Here is a 21,598-nt window from a genome sequence, read left to right as displayed (position 1 = left end):
AATTATGATTTTTAACTCTTGTAATTTTCGATCAGATATATTTAATCTACAATCATTTGATATATACATTTTCGTTTTGGTTTCTTTGATGGTAAGTCTTCAAAATATAATGACTTATGAAGTGTTAAACCATTTATAAAAGTAAAATCAAACCATACTTATTTTCAATTTTTTGATATTTTGGGGGCATAATTTAATACAAATTCAATCTATTATAGAAAGCTATTTTAAGAAATGAATGTATGTTGTTCAACAATGGAATTTTATTTATAATATATTGATATATTATTATGTGAGACAATTTCTAGGTGATACATTATAATTATACCTTTTCATTAATCTACCATACGTTTATACTATGTACTTTCAAGTCTAATCAAATTTAATAACTTTAAAAAATAAATACATTTTTAATTTTATTGCAAAAGTCAATATAAAACTCAAGCAATAACATCCTTGATTTATTTTAAAAGGTGTATGAGCCTAAAAAATCGATTAATCTTGTTATAAAGTAAATATATGTATATATTGCTCGCTTAATCTTGTGATAAAATAAATGTATTATGTATCGCTTTAGTTCAATATTTTTTTTATCCAACATCAAATCTAATCCATTATACGTGATTTTAAATTAATATAATCAATATTTTAGTTTGATCCGATAAATTCAATTTCCTTTCAATACTTCCTAATCGTGACACCTATTCTTATCCCTAAATTTCCCCTTGGGCATAATTCAATTTCCTGTCAATACTTCTTAATCGTGACACCTATTCTTATCCCTAAATTTCTCCTTCGATTAGACATACCCTATCTTGATTCGATAAATATTTAGCAAATACCCTCTATTTATTTATTTAAAATAAGATAAATAAGAGTGGCGCCATATCACAGATACTATAACTATACTTTTGGGAAATAAAAGTTTGTAAAAAAAGAAAAACTAACGCTCTATATTTAATAGTGTAACATTAATATTCTAGACATTTAATTGTAACTTAAAAGTTCATTAATTTAATAACCAAATGTTATTAAAAGTCATAAAGATAACATTGTTATAACATAAAAATAAATAATCTTAATTCACTCTATATAAATATCAACTTTTTGAAGGGGAATAAAATACAAATTAAATCAACATCACAACACACACACACAAAAAGAATAAATCAAAATGGCAAGACTCAATATCCTCTCATCCTTTATAACAATTTTGATAATTTCTAATGCAATTCCTTCACTTTGCAAATCTCATCATCACAAAAATCACCCTCCACCAACAATTTCACCTTCACAAAAAGAAGAAAATGCACATGAAAAATACATAAATAGTTTACCAAAAAAGTTGATAGAATATTTAGAGAATTGTACCAAGTATTTGCCTAATAAGTGTGGTATAAAAGTTCTAAATGCTACACTTCATGACAATGAAGATATTGACAAGAAATGTTGTCATGATCTTGTTGGAATGGGATTAAAGTGTTACAAAACTTTGATAAAAGTTTATATTGGTTTGCCTAAGGTTAAAGATAAGATTGATTCTAAAGTTGTTAAGTCTAATGTTAGTAAAGTTTTTAAGAGATGTGTTGCTCTTGACAAGAAGAAGAATAAGAAGGAGAAGGAGGAGAATCCTTTTACCTTTTCACCTCCGTTACTACCATGAGTTTAAGCGGAGAGACAGATTCAAGATTTAGAATAATAATAATGATCGTACCGGAATAATTTTAATATGTTTGTGTTTTGTTTTTCTTTTATTCTGCATATGTGTAAGTTGAGTTTGTTGTTTAATGTGTAATAAATTCAACAACAACAAAGAAGGACCATTTTGCCCTTTCACCTCCAAAACTTGGGTAAATTCTAAGCCGAATTCAAGATTTAAAAAATCACAATGAAAACATAATTTTATTTACATTTTTTTTTAGTTCTCTTCTATTTTGTATTGGTATATAAGTTGAGTTTACCGAACTCATTTCAAATATTCCTCAAACTTTTAAAGATTTTTTTCTTGATATGTAATAATTTCAACAAAGGAGTCAAACAAGAAGAAGATCTATTTAAAATAACAACAAATGTATAATAATTTCAACAAATTTAGAGTTATGATGATATATTTAAAATAACAATAAAAGTGCTATATATGTATGTATATTTTTTTTTTAATAATATAAAATCAATTAATCAAAATAATAATACGATACTCAATTCACTATATGACGTCCTTTCTCGTAAAATAATTTGGAAGTCACGCAAAAAAATAACTTTAGGCTAAATTTATTTAAACGGAAAAAGAGCGAAACAAAAGGGGGGTAAAGAGCAAAAATGAGCAGAGTGCTTTGTAAATCACTCATTCCTTCATTACTTTCTTCTTCTTCTTCTTCTTCCATTTCTGCTCAGTTCAGATTCAAATACTTTTCAACTTCTTCGTCTTCATCATCTCCTAGGGTTTCGCGTATGGCTACCGAAGCTTCATCTTCATCTTCATCTTCATCGTCGTCATCTGCATCTCCGTCTCCTTCCTCTGCCATCGATTTTTTAACCCTTTGTCACCACCTCAAGGTAAGTCGCGCTCTGTTTTTGATTTTTTTTGTGTTTTGAGTGTGATTGGAAGATGATGAATGTTTTTGTGTGTATGAGGAGTTGAGGAGAGTAGTGTGTAGTAGTTAGGTGTGAGTTGTACTATGAGCATCGCGAGTTGTACTAAGTTCTAATTGCATTGGATTTTGCTTTTTTTTTTTTTGTATTTGCATTTGCATTTGTTCTATTTCAGTTTGTGGTGATGAATGTTTTGTGTATGAGTAATGAAATTGAATTGTGATGTATGAGGATTTTAGTGTGTTGGAGTTTGATGAGAGAGAGTTGGACTTTGTGCCTCAGGCGTTGTACTAAGCATCACTTCACTACTTACTTGTATTTGATTTTGCTTTTTCTATTTGCGTTTTATCTATTTCAGTTTGGTTAGTGTCTAATGCAGCAGCTTGTTATGATGAATGTTTTTGTGTATGAGTTATGAAATTGTGATTTGTGAGGATTGTAGTGTATTGTGGTTTGCTGAGAGTTGTACTATGTGCATTGCGTGCGCCGTGCAGTTTGTTACCTTCTACTTGCATTGGATTTTACTTGTCTTATATTTGCATTTTCTCTATTTCAGTTTGTGTAGTATATAATGCATCAGCTTGCAATGATGAATGTTTTGTGTATGAGTTATGAGATTGTGATGTGTGGGGATCGTAGTGTGTTGTGGTTTGCTGAGAGTTGTACTATGTGCATTGCATGCGCCGTGCAGCGTGTTGTACTACCTTCTACTTGCGTTGAATTTTACTTTTCTTGTATTTGCATTTTCTCTATTTCAGTTTGTGTAGTATCTAATGCATCAGCTTGTAATGATGAATGTTTTGGTGTAATGATAGGCGAGTATTCTGGTGTGTAGTTTTCAGAGAGAGTTGTACTTTGTGCATTATGTGTTGTATTAAGCTCTACTTGTATTGGATTTTGCTTTGTGTTTGCATTTGCTCTATTTCAGATTGTTTGGTATATAATGCAACAGTTTGTACAATGCTAAATGCAGTCGTTGTCTATTTTATGCTTTCCTTTTTCAAATTATGCTTTTACTACATGGATGTTTTGTGTATGAATATGGATCGTGATATATGAGGATTGTAGTGTGTGTTGTTTCCAGAGACTTGTACTCTGTGCATCGTACCACACTCTACTTGCATTGCGTAAGAGAATATATGTGTATCTTTAAAACATCACTGTGTTGTGTTAATTGCCTATAGCAAATTCTAGTTATATGCTTACAACCTCACATAACCATTCTTTTCATACTGTGTTTTTGATAAGTGAAAAGGTAATTTATAAAGAGGGATAAACAGTAAGCTATTGCATCGAAACATAGTTATAAGTTCTGCAACATTCGTTTTATATTGTTATATTTTCCCATGTTATCCCTCTGTTCCATTGTCATCTTTTATGCACTCTGACTAAAATTTGAGTTTGATGACGTGATCAGACGACAAAAAGAGAAGGTTGGGTACGTAGAGGGGTTAATAATCCTGAGTCTATAGCTGATCACATGTACCGTATGGGAGTAATGGCTCTTATTGCTGCTGACCTTCCTGGAGTTGATCGTGACAAGTAAGTGTTTTTGTTAGTTGACATTTGTGCTTTAGCTTTTATGCACTTGGTACATTCCTGTAGTACTGTGTTTCCAGTAAACATAAGGATTCTTATAAAATGATGATGTACTGTTTTTTCTTTTTTCCAATTTTAGGTGTGTTAAGATGGCAATTGTGCATGACATTGCAGAAGGTGAGTCTGTCACATATGAGTATTCCCTATGCAAATTCTTTTTTCTGTTGGGATTCTTCTCTGTGTATTTGGTTGTACGTGTATCAATTATATTTCTGTGTTATTACAAGCTTTATGGAACAAGATTTAATGAAGAGTAAAAAGTATGGTATAAAAAATGATGGATTACTTATAATCACATAAACTTATCACATCTTATAATTTGGAAAAATATTTTAAGGTTTCCCTTTGGTATTACTTCCTCAGATAATGGCATTGACTATTGATCTACAAACTTTATCAGACCTGAATTACATCATTTTTTTTTCTCTACCTGACAAAGATGAATTAAGACTTATCTGAAATCATTCATATGAAGCTTGTTTGTAGTGACAAAACTGCTAACAATTATGAACTCACAGTGTGTCTTAGTATTTGGTTTAGGTACTTGTATTCCTTTTCGTTTACCTAATTTTATTATATTTGAGGAATTTGCGTGATTTACCCTCTACCTAGCTAGTTACAACCATTCTAGACAGTTACACCAATGTAAATGAGTGATCCAGTAACTTTGGTTTTTAATTAGATAAATGGAAAAGTAATTTAATGGTTTTAGAGGACTTGTTGAAAAATATTAGTAGAGGTTGTATGAAATTTAACTTCAATGAGAAGAACATAGAACAGCCATTAGAACATGAACTTGAAATAATCTGTCTATTCACATAATCAATCATTTTCACTTATGAATACTTCCACTCAAATGATCTTCGCTAGGACCAGTGTCTTGTATAGACTCGGTAGGACAAATCATCTGTGTCTTTCGTCTTCAAATCCTGAGTACTTTTTCACTTGAAAAATTTGATAGCTTCTTATTAATTTGCTTCATCAAATATTTTCTTGTGTTCCTACTGAACAGCAATTGTTGGAGATATCACTCCTGCTGATGGGGTTCCAAAGGACGAAAAGAGTAGACGAGAGCGAGCAGCACTAGAAGACATGTGTAAACTTTTAGGTGGAGGATCCCGAGGTATTGCTTCTCTTCTCCGTTGAATTCTTGTGAACTAATATATATTATGAAAGATTGAGCTTTGATCTATTCTCATGCTTGATTATTTTCGTTGGGCAATTGCAGCCAAGGAGATCAATGATTTATGGATGGAATATGAAGAAAATTCTTCTTTAGAAGCCAAAGTTGTGAAGGACTTCGACAAGGTATTGTTTCTCTATAAAATTGCTATCCACGGGTGACTGAAGGATGTCCATTCTATTGCTCAGTTGCTGTGATGTAATGCTATCTGTGATAGTTATCTCTTCCGTTAACTTTATTCAATGCTCTCCTCTTGACTGATATTTTTCTTTTAGGTGGAGATGATACTTCAGGCATTGGAATATGAAAATGGTAACTTCTTGTTTCTCTCTTTTCCCCTGGATTTCGGATGTACACTGGATATATTGTACTCCCTTTGTTCCAATTTGTATAATACTTATTTTTTTTTTAGTTTTTCCAAAAGAGGATGACACTTTTCTGTATTTTGTAAATCTTATAGCCATAAGAATATCATGGCATATTTAAGGCCGCAGGTTCTAGCACATTGTTGTTTTTGATGACCTTCTAGTGCACTATTGGCATGTGCCAAAAGTCTTCCTTTACATCTTAAACTCTATGCCCAGTTTCTGAACTTAGTTGTCATACTGCATCCTTCAGCATGAGAAATATACACACCATGGTAATACCTTTGGAATTTAATGATTGTGCTGTTACATTGTAGGACCTATCTTGAGAATTAATCAAGACACACATATCTTAGCATTCAAACAATGTAAACTTATATTTACTTGATTCAATTTATACTTTTTAAGTTTTACCTTCCTAAACATTCAGAAAATAAAAATACAATAATCTCTTATTGTAATAAGTACTGATTTTCGGCTGTAAGTTGTTCGTCTCTTGATGTATGGACTGGTTCCCTCGTACCATGAGAAGTTGCATTTAATTTTTTTTGAGCTAATGTTACTTATCTTTGTAATGCAGAGCAAGGGAAGGATTTGGAAGAATTTTTCCAGTCAACTGCAGGTGCCACGTTAAACATTTTTATTATTCAACCACAATTTATGTAGTCTGGACCTTTGTTCCTTCTAGCTCCATCATAACCTGCTATTGCCTTGCTGTTCCAAATATGTTTATAGTGCATCTCGTCTTAGACTGCCAAGTTAGTGGTTAAACGTTGAGCTTGAATTCAGGATAACATTCTATTCTCTGAAACTCTTGACATTTATATGTTGATTCATCGAAACGATTAATGAATAACACTAGTCTTTTTGATTGGACAATCAAGTTGTTGGAAGTTGGTATTGAACTTTTGCAGATAGTTCCCCCCTCCTCCTTCTTATCATGAGAAATCTTGCGATTTGTTTTGAATATTTTCCTTGGAGAATTTAAGTTTGTAGATTTTGCATATATAAGATATGTCTCCACCAGTGGATTTAGCTCATGGAAAGGATTCTTTGATAACCGAAAGATTGAGTAGAACAATGCAGCATAGATTTCGAGATTAGATTTCTAAAATAGACAGGATGTGAAAGATATTCATTATATTCTCTCGTTTTTATCAGATTGTGTGTATTATATGGTAGGTGTTTGTGTTTACTTGGTTGCCCTGATGAACACATTCTCTTGTGTCACATTTAACTCGAGTAGTTGCTATAGAGAAATATAAATTCAAGAAATTGGTAGTCCGAGGTCATTGTAGTTATGATGTTACTACTTTAATGAAATGGAAAATTTCCTTGCTTTGAGACTTGGAAGTTATTATCTTCTTCTTTTGCATGGATCGATTTTGATAATAACCCATGCCTTAAGCTGAATGAAATCTTTGATAAAACGCATCCAGGTAAGTTCCAAACAGAGGTGGGCAAAGCTTGGGCTTCAGAGGTAGCATCAAGAAGAAAGAAATCCAACTAAATTGTTGTGGTAGTCAAAGCTGGATAACAACTTGCACCAGTTGTATTGCTGATGACCCAAATTCTAAAGGTTGGTGTTATTATCAGTGTTTTAATTCTTGTTTTCTCATTGAGGAAAGGGAAAAAGTCTAAAATTTGCACCGTACCAGTCAAAACTGTTCGATCTTGTACTCCGTTAAACTTTTGGGCTATTCACGCCGTTGTGGTTAAAAATTATCAAGTTAAGGGTAAAACACCCACTTGAAGTATCCTTTTTCTTTTTTAGTTTCATACCTGAACTATTACGTGAGTTTAGTTTCTTACCTAAACTATCACCAAATGTTTATGGAAACACACCTCAGCTATCAGTGAACAATCGATAGTTGAGGTATGTTTCAATAGAATATTTGATGATAGTTTAGGTAAAACACTCAAAAAACCGGGATACTCTAGGTGTGTTTTTGACCCTTCTCCTTCCCATTAATGAAGCTTTAACGAGAAAATGGGTAAACTCCACATGCCCGAGTTCTTTGAGGAAAAAAAGATCCAAATTTGACCCTTACAACTTTTGTTTTGGTTTATAATTACCCTCAATTGTTGCCTTGTTAGGGTTTAAGGGCAAAAAACGCGCCTTTTTGGGTAAATATTAGATCAGAACTCTTAAACGGAGGGTAACGTTGGTCTATTTTGGGTAGTACTCGGGCAAATTTGACCGTTTTCCCTTTATAAAATTTAAACATATAACTTATCACTCTAGTTTTTCTCTTTTGCGTTTCCTCCAGGTTACAGGATCACTTGAAATAGAAGGATTCCTAAAATAGCCCCATGGATTCTCTCAACTTTAAAAGAAACGTTTGTTTTGCCTTTTTGCTTTTAAAAGTTCTGCAACTAGGAAAATGCTCAACTTTGGTATTTTCAGATTTTGGCTTTTAATTCACACAACTCAAATCTAAAAATTGGCAAAATCTATAAAGAAAAAAGCTTAAAGATTCCCCTCTCCCAAAATATATATATAATCTAGAATCATTTCAAGTGTTTTTATCACGAAAGTGATCAAGCAAGCAGATGATGATGGTTCAGTTAGTAAGCTAACAATCTTACAAATGATGGAAGAGGAGACCCTGATAGTTTGTGTATTGATAATTATATTTCCTATGTCTTAATTTATAATTATATTTCCTATGTCTTAATTTATGTGCTTCACTTTTCTTTTAAGTCCTTTTAAAAAAAAACAATATTTTTTATATGGGAAAATTGTATATAATAGAAAACTAATAACCTAAATAAATGGAGTAGCTAGGGTTTGATTTAATTGTGCTTCATAGCAAACGTTAGCCAAAGTTTGTCAGGCGCCTCTCTTCCAAAAATCTCGCTCGCCACTCTCGCATTATACACAGAAGTGTATTAATTCTGTTTCTAATTTGTATAAAGCGAGAGAAAATTGTATATACACATGCAAAAACATATATCTTTGTGTTATACACTTAATTATACAATTTACAAACATTTTACTTCAATTCAATTGTAGACAAATGCAAATTTTATACAAATGTTGTAGCGATCACAATTGCGAATTATACAATTGCAGTTAAATACAATTTTCTCTAGCTTTATACAACAGAAGTGTGTATATTGTGTTTCTGTTTTTGTATAAAGCGAGAGAAAAACATATATCTTCTTGCTATACACTTATAATTATGCAGTATACATATATTTTAATTCGATTCATTGTATGCAAAACAAATTTACAAAAATATTGTTGCAAAATAGGCAGCGAATTATACAATTGTGCATTATACAATTGCAGTGAAATAGGATAGCGAATTATACAATTGCAGCGAAATAGGCCAGCGAATTATACAATTGTATACGTATAGCGAATTACACAGTTTTATGCTTGCTATGGAGCACAATTATGCAAACTTTGTTATAACATACAAATATAAATTTTTTATTTACTATATGTGAAAATTGTCCTTTTTATATTTAGTAATAATTTAATTGTAACATGTTTATTTTATTTCTTAATAAAATGATTTAACTAACTTATAAGTTGGGACAAAGTATCAAATAATATGCTCCCAAATTTCGCAACTTTTTATTAGTAGCTCAAGTGGGCAAAGGCTGGCAGTTGGCACCACTTTACCACTGCAACAAGAACTAGGGAAACGCAATTTTGCTTATTGTTTAACATGTCATTTATCTTGCAAATGACACGTGAAAATTTATTCATATTCGGTATTTTTATATTAAAATAAATAAATATTATGATTAAGATATTTTTTTCTAATTTATTTCGTTTTATCATTTTGTTTCTCATTATAATTGTCATTATAACACATAGATGACAAATCTATAAAGGCTATGCGGCTTATGAATTGAGGTGTTCAATTAAAACATAATTTAATTCATGTATCTCATAATAACTTGTCGAATTCAAGAGGTTGAATATGTATTCATATATATAACTAACACTTTACTATGGTTACTAAGTAAAAGATAAAGCAAAATGTATAATAGCTTTATTAAATCTCTTAATCAGGATAATTGCATTCATTTAACGTGAATACTCGTATCAGATACTCCCTTTATCTGATTTTCATTTTAATATATCTTAAAAAAATGACACATTATTTCATTTAACAATTATTTGAAGAAACTATTAACAAAAAATGTATAAACATACAAATTGAAACATAATTATGAAACATAGACCAGAGCCCAAATTGTATCATGGTTGGTGGTTATATTTATTACTATTCAAAACATACCATAAAATTTCCTCAATTGTTTTGAGTTTTAAAGTACAGTATTTTTATTAGTATATAAGAAAAAAAAAATTCAGCTTTCATTGTTCTGGAGTGAAGGCGCCATCTTTGCAATGGCAACCCTTCGCAGGCTCATCATCCCCTTTCGTTCTTTTCTTCTTGTAAGCTCTCTCTTTTACCTCTATTCTTTCTGGGTTTTCTGTAGCTCCGTTTTTTTTTTTTTTTTAGTAAATCATGTTTTATTTGATTTCAGTTATAGATTTGAGTACCCTTTTGATAAGAGTCGCTAATGTTAGCATTTTTTTTTTGACAATTTAATGGCTTAGATGAGCTTATGAATGTGTTGTTTATATAATTTGTGGGTTTCTGTAACAATTACAGATTTATTGATAAATTATGCAGTTCATAAGACTTGTGTATTTATATTTTGTTTAGTAGCCTTTTTTTGGTTAAATGTTTTGTGGATTTGTGTAAAAAATGCTTGTAAGTTAACATGTGAACTTCATATCCCTATAATCTTGTGTATCTAGTAGATCCTTTGTTGTTTTATTGTGTGTAATCAGAGGATAAGAATACCCTTTTGATAGGTTTACTTATAGTAGCAAATCTTTTTTCCCTTTATTGTTAGTTGTACCTCTGTTGTTTATATATGAAAAAAAAATTAAAATACCTTGTATGTATATAGTGTGTAATTTTTTGCCGAGTGGGTTCAGGTGCCCGTCGAAGCCCTATAGATCCGCCCCTATGAGCTTTGTCGTCATGCTGCTTAAGAACATATGTCACCCTTATAACTGTGTAATGTAATCTTGTCTATATATAGATGTCTTTGTGGTTATTTAATGTTTTAATTGACATTTTGGCCGTAGGAGTGTCTAGCCCGTTTAGTAGGTGTTGTTTATGGTGGAAAATTTCTATGTTGCTCGGACTCTTCAAAAATGTTGATGGGTGTGTGTTGGATACTCCAAAAGTAGTGCATTTTGGAGAATACGACACGGGTGTGGTGATAATTTTGAGAGTTTGAGTAACGTAGGCAAAATTTATTTCTGAGTACCTGTGACTTGTATAGTTTTTGGATTTTGCATAGATGATCGAGCAACTGTCAGCTTTGTGTTTGCTTTTTTTTTTACAAACTTATGCCACTCATCTACATATATAAACTTGTGTATGTACGTATGTCATTGTAGGTGTTTGTGTATTATGGTTTGGATCATAGATATGAATACCCTTTTTGATAGTGTCACTGATAGTAGCGAATTTTGCAGCAGAGGACAAGTTATTCTCATTATGGATGTAAAGAAGGTACGTGTTTTTTTCTTTGTTGTGTGTTTGTTGAAACATCTTTTATTGTTGTGTTTAATTTGTAACAAGCTCTGCTGTACCGGAAAACCTAATGGACATTTTTTTTTGGAAACACAGGGTTTTTAGGAGGCGGTTATCATCGATGTAGTAGTATAGCGTCTTCAGAACCAAAAGTATTGAAGTTTGAAGACGAAGAAAAACTGTTAGGAAATGCAAAAGATTCACTTTCTGTGGAAGAAATTTCAAAAATTAGGGAAGAATATAATGCTGCGAAGGAGAAGTTTCTAAAGATTCCTGATGCATTGAAACAAATGCCCAAAATGAATCCTAAAGGTTGCCCACGTTTTCTCCTGTCATGTTGTAGTGCATTTAACCTTCTATCTGAACTTCTACTACCATTTGAGGATTGGATTGAGTTTAGGTGGGATAATGTTTATTATTAGGTATATACGTTAATAAGAACGTGCGGTTGGACAGCATACAAGTCTATGGATTTGACTATGATTACACGTTGGCGCATTACTCCTCCAATTTACAGTGCTTGATTTACGAACTTGCAAAACAGCAACTAGTTAATGAGGTTTGTTTCTGTACTCTTTCCTTGTGGTAGCTATTTCAAGAATATACTTCAAAAAAGAACATGCAGTGTTTTGCTGTTAAAGTAAACGATCATTGATGGATTGCTCTCTTTTTCATTTTGTGCTTCAGTTCAAATATCCTGATACTTGCTTGGAGTTCAAGTATGATCCAACTTTTCCCATCAGAGGGTTATACTATGACAAATCAAAGGGTTGTCTTATGAAGTTGGACTTTTTTGGGTCAATTGAGCTTGACGGGTGCTACTATGGCAGGCGCAAGGTGAAGTTCAAAAAGCTCCCTATTATGTTCGTTTTGATTTTTCCATGGAGTTTTTCGGGAATACCTTATTTATGTAGTCATTTATTTCATTAAATAAATTAAAACACTTGTATTCTTTGGAGATAACTTACTTTCCTGCTTTTTGAGCCGAGGGTGTATCGGAAACATTATCTCTGCCCTGCAAAGGTAGAGGGTGTTGTTGTTGTTCTTTGGGGAGAACTGGTAATCTGGTAGCGCGAGGCTAAATGGCACCACTTTTTGGGGAGATACAATAAGTTTTATTGATGTCATGAGAAAAAAACTCCCTATTTTTTTGAGGATGCAGGAGGTTTCTTGAGGGTGTTCCAAAACTTAATAATAAAAACAAAAATCAATTTTCAGCCTTGTAATGCAAGACACTGAAGGGCATCATTGACATGAAGACTTTGAATGTGGGGATGTCAGTAAGGAGAGACACATTCGCGTTAAAGCAACTTAGGGCTTTGATATGTAATTAAGAGTGCAACATGTGATGTGTATGTTAAATGCACATACAGGTTCAAACTCTCCCATATTTAAGTGGAGAAGACTAGAGTAATAGACCTATTATTGGTCAAATTTCAAACCATGTGCCACGACCTTGTGGGTTCTCAGTTTAAAAAAAAAAAGACATTCCAGTTCAGTTCCATATAACATCCTCATTTTTCCCAGGTATATCATCATTGACATCCTTTGAAGAAGGGTGACTCCACCACTGCCTCTAACCATATAAAAGTCTTTTCTAGAGAATGTTAGTTGTAATAGTATTTGTTAATATTTTTTTTTCTAACATTTGAAGAAATTTTTATAACAGGAGTAGAATTATTATTGATTACTGATATTACAAAAGATAGTTCAGAAGATTCGATAAAAGCACAAGAAATAATGAATAAAGTGAAAAAAATCTAGAAAATTGAGCAAATATTCTAACATAATGAAATTGGATTATATCAATGTCCCGGTGGTAGTGGTGGTGGTGGTGGGGGTGTCTTTACCAGATGTGAATGCCTTCTTCAATATCGGGTTTCTCTTGGAAGTTGGATGCCTAGCTGGTTGATTTGTTGTATGTAGCAAAACAAAATTGACACCCAAACGCATAGAATAGTTGATAATTTGATGCTCACTGATGTTAAATTTTGCAGCTCAGCCGTGAGGAAATAGATGAGATGTATGGTACAAGACATATTGGCCGTGATCAAGCACGAGAACTTGTTTGTTTGATGGATTTCTTTTGTTTCAGTGAGGTTAGTTTATAGTGTTTTGATCTCTTATATTTTTACCAGTTTCAGTTTTCTTTCTCCTTGCTTGACCACTTGCTTTTACTTGTCATCAGCACAGTTTTCCCTTTTAACATTTGACTTTTTAACGCATTGAAGAACTCATTCCACAATACTAACAAGGTTGCACTCATCAGGCATGTATCTGTATGTTGTTTAGCTGCATGTGTCTCTGGATCATGAAGAATATCGGTGACGAATGTGTTAAAAAATTAAGAGACATCAAGAGTGGACATGCTTTAGAAACCAGTTATGCAGTATGGAAATATAAATATTGGCTGTTTGTTGCAGCAACTGTGTGCAAACTTGTCGTTTTCTTCTTGAACTAAAAAAAATTAAAATCAAATCTTTCTTACCACAATTTACAGTCAAATGCTCAAGAGCATATTCTTAAGTTGGGTGTTACAGGTGGATATTGCTATCGTCATGTCTCTATATTCGCATTCAAAACAAACTTGGTTTTCCAATTGGATAGTTTAAAACCGTCTTTAACTGCTCATAGATGAGCTCTTTATTTGACTTATGCTATCTGATGTCTGTTTTAGTTGTATGATCAGCTGGCTTCTATTAAAAGATCCTTTTCAGTTTATCAATTAAGCAAAAGCGGATAATGTTGTACTCCATTATCCCATATTTTTTGTAGCTCATATTTTATGGATGAAGGGTTGTCACATTTCTAGAGTTGGTTTCTTTAGATTATTTACAACACATTAACACCTTACACTTCTCGTCCGTTACTTGTAAAAGGGCATTAGAATAACATAAAAGGCCCTCCGCTTCTCATAAAATGTGAATCTTGTAAAGAAGTACGTGTGAAAGATTTAAAGAAAAATAAAAAAGGAAGATGGGCCTGATCAAGAAAATAAAAGGCACAGACAAGAGGAAGATATGGAATGTTGAATTATTAAACTCAAGTTTCTCTCTCTTTTTATTTTTTAATCTTCTTCTAAAAAAAATAATTGATCGTAAGTGTACTTTTTCTGGATTTCTGCACATTGTTCAGCATAGCAGACCCTTTTTGGTTTGATCTAATTTTAGTTTGTTCTTCCCTAATCTGATCCAAGTAATAGCAGTTGAAATTTTCATTTGAATTCCACAACAAACTGATCTTTCTTGAAAAGAATACTCACTTTGTTCCATCTTCTATGACATTCTTCCCTTTTTAGTTTTTCCAAATATCTTGGACATTTGGGTAGTCCTACCTTATGATTTTGTAGTGTATAAGGTAAAGGTACAGAGTAGTAGGGATTAGGGACGAATGATTCTCTTATCTTCAAGAATGTTGTCTTCAAATGAAGTAAAGTGATCCATTAGATAAGTTGCCGAAGGTTTTTGATTAGTGGCTTTTTGACCTCTTGGGTCTTTTATTTTCTTTTTTGCAGGCATGCCTTATTGCTGATATTGTGCAACATTTTGTTGACGCTAAATTGGAATTTGATGCTCGTTACGTATATGAAGATGTGAATCGAGCGATACAGTATGTTCATAATAGCGGGTTAGTTCACAGAGGAATTCTTGCTGATCCCCCCAGATACCTTGTAAAGAATGTAAGTATTACCATAGTTGCTCTGTACATATAGCAACTTTCAGAACTTTCAACTTCTAGACCTAATTTCACCCATCACTCTTCCAGGATCAGCTACTACGCTTTCTAAGGATGCTGAAGGATAAAGGAAAGAAACTTTTCTTGTTGACTAACTCGCCCTTTTATTTTGTGGATGGAGGAATGCGCTTTATGTTGCAGGTATTTTCAAGTGGAACAATACAAAATTGTAATCTTTTGGCTTAATATGGATCGCTCGTTTGCTTCATCTGCGACTCTACCTTCCTTGGATAATTTTTATGCTCAGCTCTACTTTTCTTGGAACTTCATTACCATTTTAGTTTACATGTGACATTAGCAGAGTGTGTTCGTAAGTTTGTGGTTATCTGTGGCATGTTAAATAGAGAAGATAAGAGCACTCCTTGCACTGAAATATTTTGACCTCAACTAGCTGAAAAATTGTTGTCTTTTACTGGGGATTTAGTTTTAGTCGCATAAGTGGACTATGAAGTGCAAAAAGGAGCCGGGAACTTATGGTGGAAATTGGTGTGCTGGTGTCCTGTTTTTAGTTACTTGACATTTAGAAGATCCATAGCAGAAAATTATTTTGGCGATCTATTCTTTCTTTCCCCCTTTCCCTTGAATTCTCTATACATATCCGCGACTCTGTATCTCTGTGATTCTTTTACGGTGTGTGTGTATTCTGGTTGCCACTCCGGGACATTATCTGCATGTCTAATGTTTGGTCTAGCCTGTTTCGAAAGTGACAATGTCTTTTGATTCTTTGGCATTGTGGCAGTCTTTCTTTTCATGCTTCGTTTAAGTGCTTTAAATTTTATACATCTGCAACTGTTTTTTAGTTCCCTTTTCTGGAGCTACACAGTAAGTTAAGCAAGTTGCTTTTCTTTGTGACATTAATTCATTAGTTTGAGGTATAGTTTGGTATGTTAGAATTCCCCGTCAGTCCTGTTAAGTGTATGTAGTGTCCTTACATGATCTTTGTGAATTACACCGCTTGAGCTAGCTTTTGGAGTTGAGTTTGTCCCAACTCCCAAGGTCCCTTTTTTTAACATGTTCTGAAGGTGGACCCTTCCCTGATGTTGGCCAGCCTATGTTGAGGTCACCATTTTGTATCGTTCTTCTCAATGTCCAAATCCTGGCTGTGCTGGAGGGTGTTAATTTAGTTGAGTATGGGTATCTTGAACAGTTCTCACCACTAGTTAGCCTTTTGGTTCCAAGTTAAGTTCTATTTTTTTAAAACAAAATTCATTCTATATTATAACTTCTTGTAGTTCGCAATTATGGTGTAATATTATTAGATTACTCAAGATTTTTGTGGTTAGGATGAACATAACCTCGTTTTCCCCTAGGGAATACAGTTTGACACTTGTATCTTTCTTTTCGACTTTTCGTGTCTGCTTTGATTGTATTGTCTGTTGTTACTTTTTTATATTAGTCTGGAAGTAAAATGAGTTCTCCAACTTGACACCTTTTCTTTTTGTAATATATTTCATTAGGATTCTTTGGGTCAGCAAGATTCCTGGAAGGAACTTTTTGATGTCGTAATTGCTAAAGCAAACAAGCCAGAGTTTTACAAATCTGACCATCCATTTCGGTTTGGTTCTCTACCATTAAGTTCTCTGCCAAGTTTTCATTGCATATAACACTGGTTCCAACTATGCCATTCCCGCCCATCATCATTGTTTTTGGGATTAATAAGAGAGTTCTGTTTTTTTTCTTTTCTAATTTCGACTATTTTGATTTGGTTTTTAGGATGTAGCACATCTTCTTCTAAGTTGCAATTCACTATATAAAACATTTTCCATCAATATCCTCCTCTTCTTAAGGCTAACTGTCTCATGTTACCTTCACATACAGTATTGCCTCATTGTATTTATTGAATGTTCTGCAGCTGCTATGATGTGGAGAAAGACACATTGGCTTTTACAAAAGTTGATGCTTTCTTGCCCGGTAAAATTTACTACCATGGATGCCTTAAAGCATTCTTGCAGATTACAAAGTGGAAAGGTCCAGAGGTATGCTTAACAAAATACTACAACTTTTTCATGGCAGGAAACATTGTTTTCTGTGATTATATAGATGCAAGTTTGACAAGTTAACTGAGACAGACCATCTCGTTTTTACGTATATATCCATTTCATTTCCCAACCTCGTTCATACATTACTGAGATAAACTCTCATGAAACTTCAGGTGATATATTTTGGGGATCACCTCTTTAGTGATCTCAGAGGTCCTTCAAAAGCGGGTTGGCGGACTGCTGCCATCATCCATGAATTGAAGGTATGCTTTCTTTTAGTTTTTATTCAGTTTATGTTATGCCTATTTCTATTTTAGCCAGTCTCCATCTGTACTGTTTTATTGTACTATTACTATTTGGAGACTTAACTAATTTTTTTTGTATAATGGATCTTCTCAAATATTTGCTTTATAACTTAATCATTAAAAAATAGTATTAACTTGTACTGCTCCTTATATAGCTTCTATGTAAATTTAACTTGTAAAAACTACCCTTGGCTATAAAAGATGATTTGTTTTCGACCAAGAATTCTTTGTTCCTGCTTGTTTATTGCAGAAATTGTTGAAGCGTAAACTCTTGTCATCAATTTGAAGTATATTTATACACTGTATAAGGCCTTACTAGTTTAAAATGGGGACTGGGGATCTGGATTAAATATAGTTTACTTTTAGTGAAATGCTTTTTTTTTTTTTAATAATGGCGGTCGTGTCCAGGCTAGCTTGCGCAGCTTGACTATTCCATCGTATACCGTTCCACTAACTCTAACCACTATAGTTTAGACAACAACACGTTACCCCTACCTTTGTGAGGTAAAGAGGTTGTTTCTTGTAGACCCTTGGCTCAAAAGAGAAGTATCTGATGCAGGATTGCAAGAAAAATAAAACACCAAAATAGCAATATTCAAAACAAATCCAACAATAAATAGTAATACGTAAAGGAAAATGGAATTGTATTGAAACTCTTACTTCTTTGGTGTAAACTACTTTCTATAGAAGATGTAGATCAGATTGTAGAGTTGATAGGAAGCTTGTAATTGCTCACTTTTGGAGGTGGCCAGCATATCAATAATGTTGATGAATACAATTTACCAATTTCAAAAAAACTAAAAAAATAAATAGTAATAGGGAACTATAGAATAACTAAATGATACCACTAATAGAAGAAGAGGAGGCTAGCTTCCTGCCTTTTCCACACAAAGTGCAACAACAATCAACTACCTACTAACCTTCTACCATAATCTTCGACCTCCATACCTTCCTATCTGAAGTTGGGAAAAAATCACCTAATGTTTTTTTTTTTGCTGGATTGAACTTTCGTCTCCGTAGTTGCACCCATTTCATTGACCACTAGGACGCACCCTTGGGTACAGTAAAATGTATCACTTGTTCTTATCCTTATCAACACCTTGTTTCAGAATCTATGATGGGACGGAGGTTTATGTCCTCTCTTTTTTTCTATTATTTTGTCAAAATATCCTATATTCCATCTTTTGTTGATCAAAAGTTTAGTTAACTCCTGTTGTGTTTTCTGTTTCCAGAGTGAGATCATGATTCAGAATGATAATTCTTACAGATTTGAACAGGTATAACTTGATGGTCTTTCATCAATCACTTGAAACTGCACGTTTGTTTATAGAATTATATGATACGTGCTGCAAGAGGGTTCTGATGTTGATTGCATGTGTATATGACTTGATTTTTTTATTTTTTATTTTTTACACTAGTGACATTGTTATATGACTATTATTTGATTCTGTAATTTCCACATTTCATGACTTGTGAAGACCGTGTTATGATGTAGGTATCTTGTTGTAGCTAAGTTGAATTTAGAAGGTTTTAAATGAAAATTGGAAGATCTATACGATGCATCCTCACCTTCCTAAACCATATCATACTTTATGGTTTTCCTAATTATGCATTTAGGATCATTCATATTGGAATGGCTAACAATTTAATTTCTCTAAATGTGAGTTCCCTTGGGCTATGGTCTTATTAGAGACTTATCTTTCAAGGTAGGAGTAACGTTTGCGTACACTCTACCCTCTCCATACCCCACTCATGGGATTACACTGGGTATCATGTTGTGGTTTTGTCTCATTAGAGAAATCGCCACCTATTTTCATCGACTTGTCCTGAACTCTACTTAAATGAACTGCCACTGTCTAAGCAGATAGTGTAATTGGGAAAAAGTTTGCTTCATAAACTGCTTCAAATGAGTTAAACACAGATTTTTCTTGATGGATTGATGACTTTCTTTCATTTGGCCATATGTCTGATCTGAATGTGTTTGCTTAAATAGGCTTACCTTATTCACACACTTATATAAACGTTTGTACTCTAAATGCAGATTGTTCTTTTTCCCTCAGATATATCCATTTTGTTACTAACTAGCTTTAATCTTTCCCTCCTTCCCCCGTTCAGGCGAAGTTTCACATAATGCAAGAACTTCTTGGTAGGCTTCATGCCACCGCAACTAGTAGTATGACAAGTGAAGCATATAAGTCTCTCCTTAGGGAGCTCAATGACGAGAGACAAAAGACTCGCTACAAAATGAAGGGAATGTTCAATAAATCGTTTGGAGCTACGTTCCTCACTGATACTGGTCAGGAATCTGCTTTTGCTTACCACATTCATCAATATGCAGATATCTATACTAGTAAGCCCGAGAACTTTTTGTACTACCCACCCGAGGCTTGGCTTCATGTGCCCTATGATATAAAAATCATGCCACACCATCTAAAGGTAATCTTTTCTTTTCCTTAAAAAGGTTTAGTCATGTCTTTTGTTTAACTACTTTAGACAACGTGTGCAAAAGTTCATCTATAACTTTCGTGAAGTATCTATCCCTCCGTCTCAATCTGTGTGATTTAGTTTGATTTGTGCAGCTATCAAGATCTATGACAAATGCTTGAATTTAATTTATATCAAGTTTGGTATAGAAATGTTAAAAAAGGTGGTTTGAAATATGAAAAGATGTTGTATACCTTTGCAAGTCAAAATAGGCTAAAAGACGCGCAATAACCGTTGGAATAACAAAAATATATCTGCATCTGTAAAAAGGGAAGTAGATCAAGTATCTGTCTTGCTTGTAGGTTATTAGTGGGTACCGGGTAGGATAAATCATGTGAGCGCAACCTGGCCTAGACACCATCATTACAAAGAAAAGTTAAAAAAGGGAAGTAAATCAAATATCTGTATCGCTAGGAGGTAGTAAGTACCCGGTATAATAGTCTATGTGAGTACAAGTTGGTCCAGACACCATGGCTATAAAAAAATATAAAAATACGGGAAATATGTCAAGTAGTTTGGGATGGAGGGAGTAGAACAGGCAAAGTGAGATTATCAAGAAGCATTCTTCATGTTGAAGGCCTAATAAAGTTCGACAAGAGGGTTGCTCAGATGGTAAGCACCCTACACCTCCAACTCTTAAGATTTTGGGTTCGAGTCACCAAAGGAGCAAAAATGGTGGGGAGCTCCTAGGGAGGAATAATAAACGAAAAAAAAAAGTTTATTTCATCTTCCAAAGTTTTACTTTATTTTGGCTAGTTTCATTCTCAGTTGAAGTCCTAATACTTAAGTTATCCATTTTTTTCCCAGAACAATGAATCATGAAACTTGGATGCAAAAATTTAAGGATTCATGCTGTTCTAGATAATGAATTTTCACCAAGTTTTCACCCTTATACATTACGCATCGAATCGATTGCAGTTAACATTAGTTTGATTTGTTTTTTTGTCTATCTCATGTCCCTATACTGATATGAAAGTTTCCTTCACAGGTTTCATCAAATTTGTTCAGGACATGACTACATCAATCATATTGCCAATGCCCAAAGAGATCTTAAATCAATATATTAAACTTTTACGATGCCCTGGATATCTCCAACGACCCCATTCTCCGGAAGAAATCACTCAAATTTTTGGTAGATTCATCGGTATTCTAGACTATAGTGTTCTGATAAAATTGGAACGATACAGAAAAAATTAGCGTTTTGGGTGATTATAGTACATGCCCTTATTCATTATGGTAGGTATAGTTATTGTCTTTATGGAGGGAAGATTAAGTTTAAAAGGTGCAGACATTAGATGATTGATATTCAATTATTTTTGCAAGTAGTGAATAAAATGTATGAGAAGCAGTACATAATATATGTCAAAATACATTTTAAAAAAAAACTAATGAAATTTTTTTCAATTTGAATCCAGTTTGGTATCACTTCGAAAAATTATACGTATATATATAGCAGATGTTAAAATTCAGTGACTTCTTTGTGTGTTTTCATATTTTGAACCCTATAGTGAAATTTTTCGTTATGTTACTAATTACGCTCATTCATAAAATGACACATAGAATAGTGTACTCTAGTTAGTTGGAACAAATTTAAGAGCGTTCAATAATAGAATCAGAAAAATTGATTTTGTTGAGAAATTGAATAAATAGACATATTATATTATTTTTTTAATTTCTTTTAACACGTGAGAAACACTAAGAAGCTCGGTGAAATAATACATTGACAAGAAAAATACTAGAAGCAATAAGTTAGACAAATAATGGAACACTAACAAATTTT

At 33.1% G+C, this 21,598-nt stretch overlaps 3 protein-coding genes across 5 annotated transcripts; all 3 read left to right on the top strand.

The window, feature by feature from the left end:
- Nucleotides 1-1,174: 1,174 nt before the first annotated feature.
- On the top strand, nucleotides 1,175-1,663 carry LOC104648243 (uncharacterized). Its single transcript, XM_019214673.1, has one exon. It carries the CDS (start codon nucleotides 1,175-1,177, stop codon nucleotides 1,661-1,663), a length of 489 nt encoding a protein of 162 aa, XP_019070218.1.
- A 557-nt stretch (nucleotides 1,664-2,220) lies between these two features.
- Nucleotides 2,221-8,224, top strand: LOC101257084 (uncharacterized). Its single transcript, XM_069299837.1, has 9 exons — nucleotides 2,221-2,556; nucleotides 4,010-4,134; nucleotides 4,271-4,308; nucleotides 5,204-5,314; nucleotides 5,420-5,499; nucleotides 5,650-5,686; nucleotides 6,320-6,361; nucleotides 7,179-7,318; nucleotides 8,010-8,224. The coding sequence occupies exons 1-8, from the start codon at nucleotides 2,320-2,322 to the stop codon at nucleotides 7,247-7,249; spliced, it is 741 nt and encodes a 246-aa protein (XP_069155938.1). The 5' UTR covers nucleotides 2,221-2,319; the 3' UTR covers nucleotides 7,250-7,318; nucleotides 8,010-8,224.
- Nucleotides 8,225-9,933: 1,709 nt separating this feature from the next.
- LOC101256784 (uncharacterized) lies at nucleotides 9,934-21,228 on the top strand. Of its 3 annotated transcripts, none has more exons than XM_010324919.4 (14): nucleotides 9,934-10,156; nucleotides 11,258-11,294; nucleotides 11,412-11,627; nucleotides 11,738-11,874; nucleotides 12,003-12,152; nucleotides 13,313-13,414; nucleotides 14,830-14,994; nucleotides 15,081-15,191; nucleotides 16,508-16,605; nucleotides 16,903-17,026; nucleotides 17,203-17,292; nucleotides 18,567-18,611; nucleotides 19,450-19,770; nucleotides 20,807-21,228. In XM_010324919.4, the coding sequence occupies exons 1-14, from the start codon at nucleotides 10,109-10,111 to the stop codon at nucleotides 20,831-20,833; spliced, it is 1,671 nt and encodes a 556-aa protein (XP_010323221.2). In that variant the 5' UTR covers nucleotides 9,934-10,108; the 3' UTR covers nucleotides 20,834-21,228. The 3 variants fall into 3 exon arrangements, with proteins under 3 accessions (XP_010323221.2, XP_004242639.2, XP_010323222.1); XM_004242591.5 differs by having other exon boundaries at nucleotides 10,000-10,156; nucleotides 11,261-11,294; XM_010324920.4 differs by having other exon boundaries at nucleotides 10,021-10,156; nucleotides 11,180-11,294.
- The last annotated feature ends 370 nt before the right edge of the window (nucleotides 21,229-21,598 follow it).

The sequence above is a fragment of the Solanum lycopersicum genome, chromosome 7 (assembly GCF_036512215.1).
Source record: "Solanum lycopersicum chromosome 7, SLM_r2.1".
Taxonomy (NCBI): Eukaryota; Viridiplantae; Streptophyta; class Magnoliopsida; order Solanales; family Solanaceae; genus Solanum; species Solanum lycopersicum.
Note: the sequence above shows the minus strand (reverse complement) of the source record. Positions and strands in the feature narration are given on the sequence as shown.

Coding starts and splice junctions, on each gene's coding strand:
- LOC104648243 (XM_019214673.1), top strand. CDS start 1,175: ATGGCAAGACTCAATATCCTCTCATCCTTTATAACAATTTTGATAATT.
- LOC101257084 (XM_069299837.1), top strand. CDS start 2,320: ATGAGCAGAGTGCTTTGTAAATCACTCATTCCTTCATTACTTTCTTCT. Junction 2,557..4,009: donor CCCTTTGTCACCACCTCAAG/GTAAGTCGCGCT, acceptor TGACGTGATCAG/ACGACAAAAAGAGAAGGTTG. Junction 5,687..6,319: donor GGCATTGGAATATGAAAATG/GTAACTTCTTGT, acceptor TTTGTAATGCAG/AGCAAGGGAAGGATTTGGAA.
- LOC101256784 (XM_010324919.4), top strand. CDS start 10,109: ATGGCAACCCTTCGCAGGCTCATCATCCCCTTTCGTTCTTTTCTTCTT. Junction 17,027..17,202: donor CAAAGTGGAAAGGTCCAGAG/GTATGCTTAACA, acceptor ATGAAACTTCAG/GTGATATATTTTGGGGATCA. Junction 17,293..18,566: donor CCATCATCCATGAATTGAAG/GTATGCTTTCTT, acceptor TTCTGTTTCCAG/AGTGAGATCATGATTCAGAA.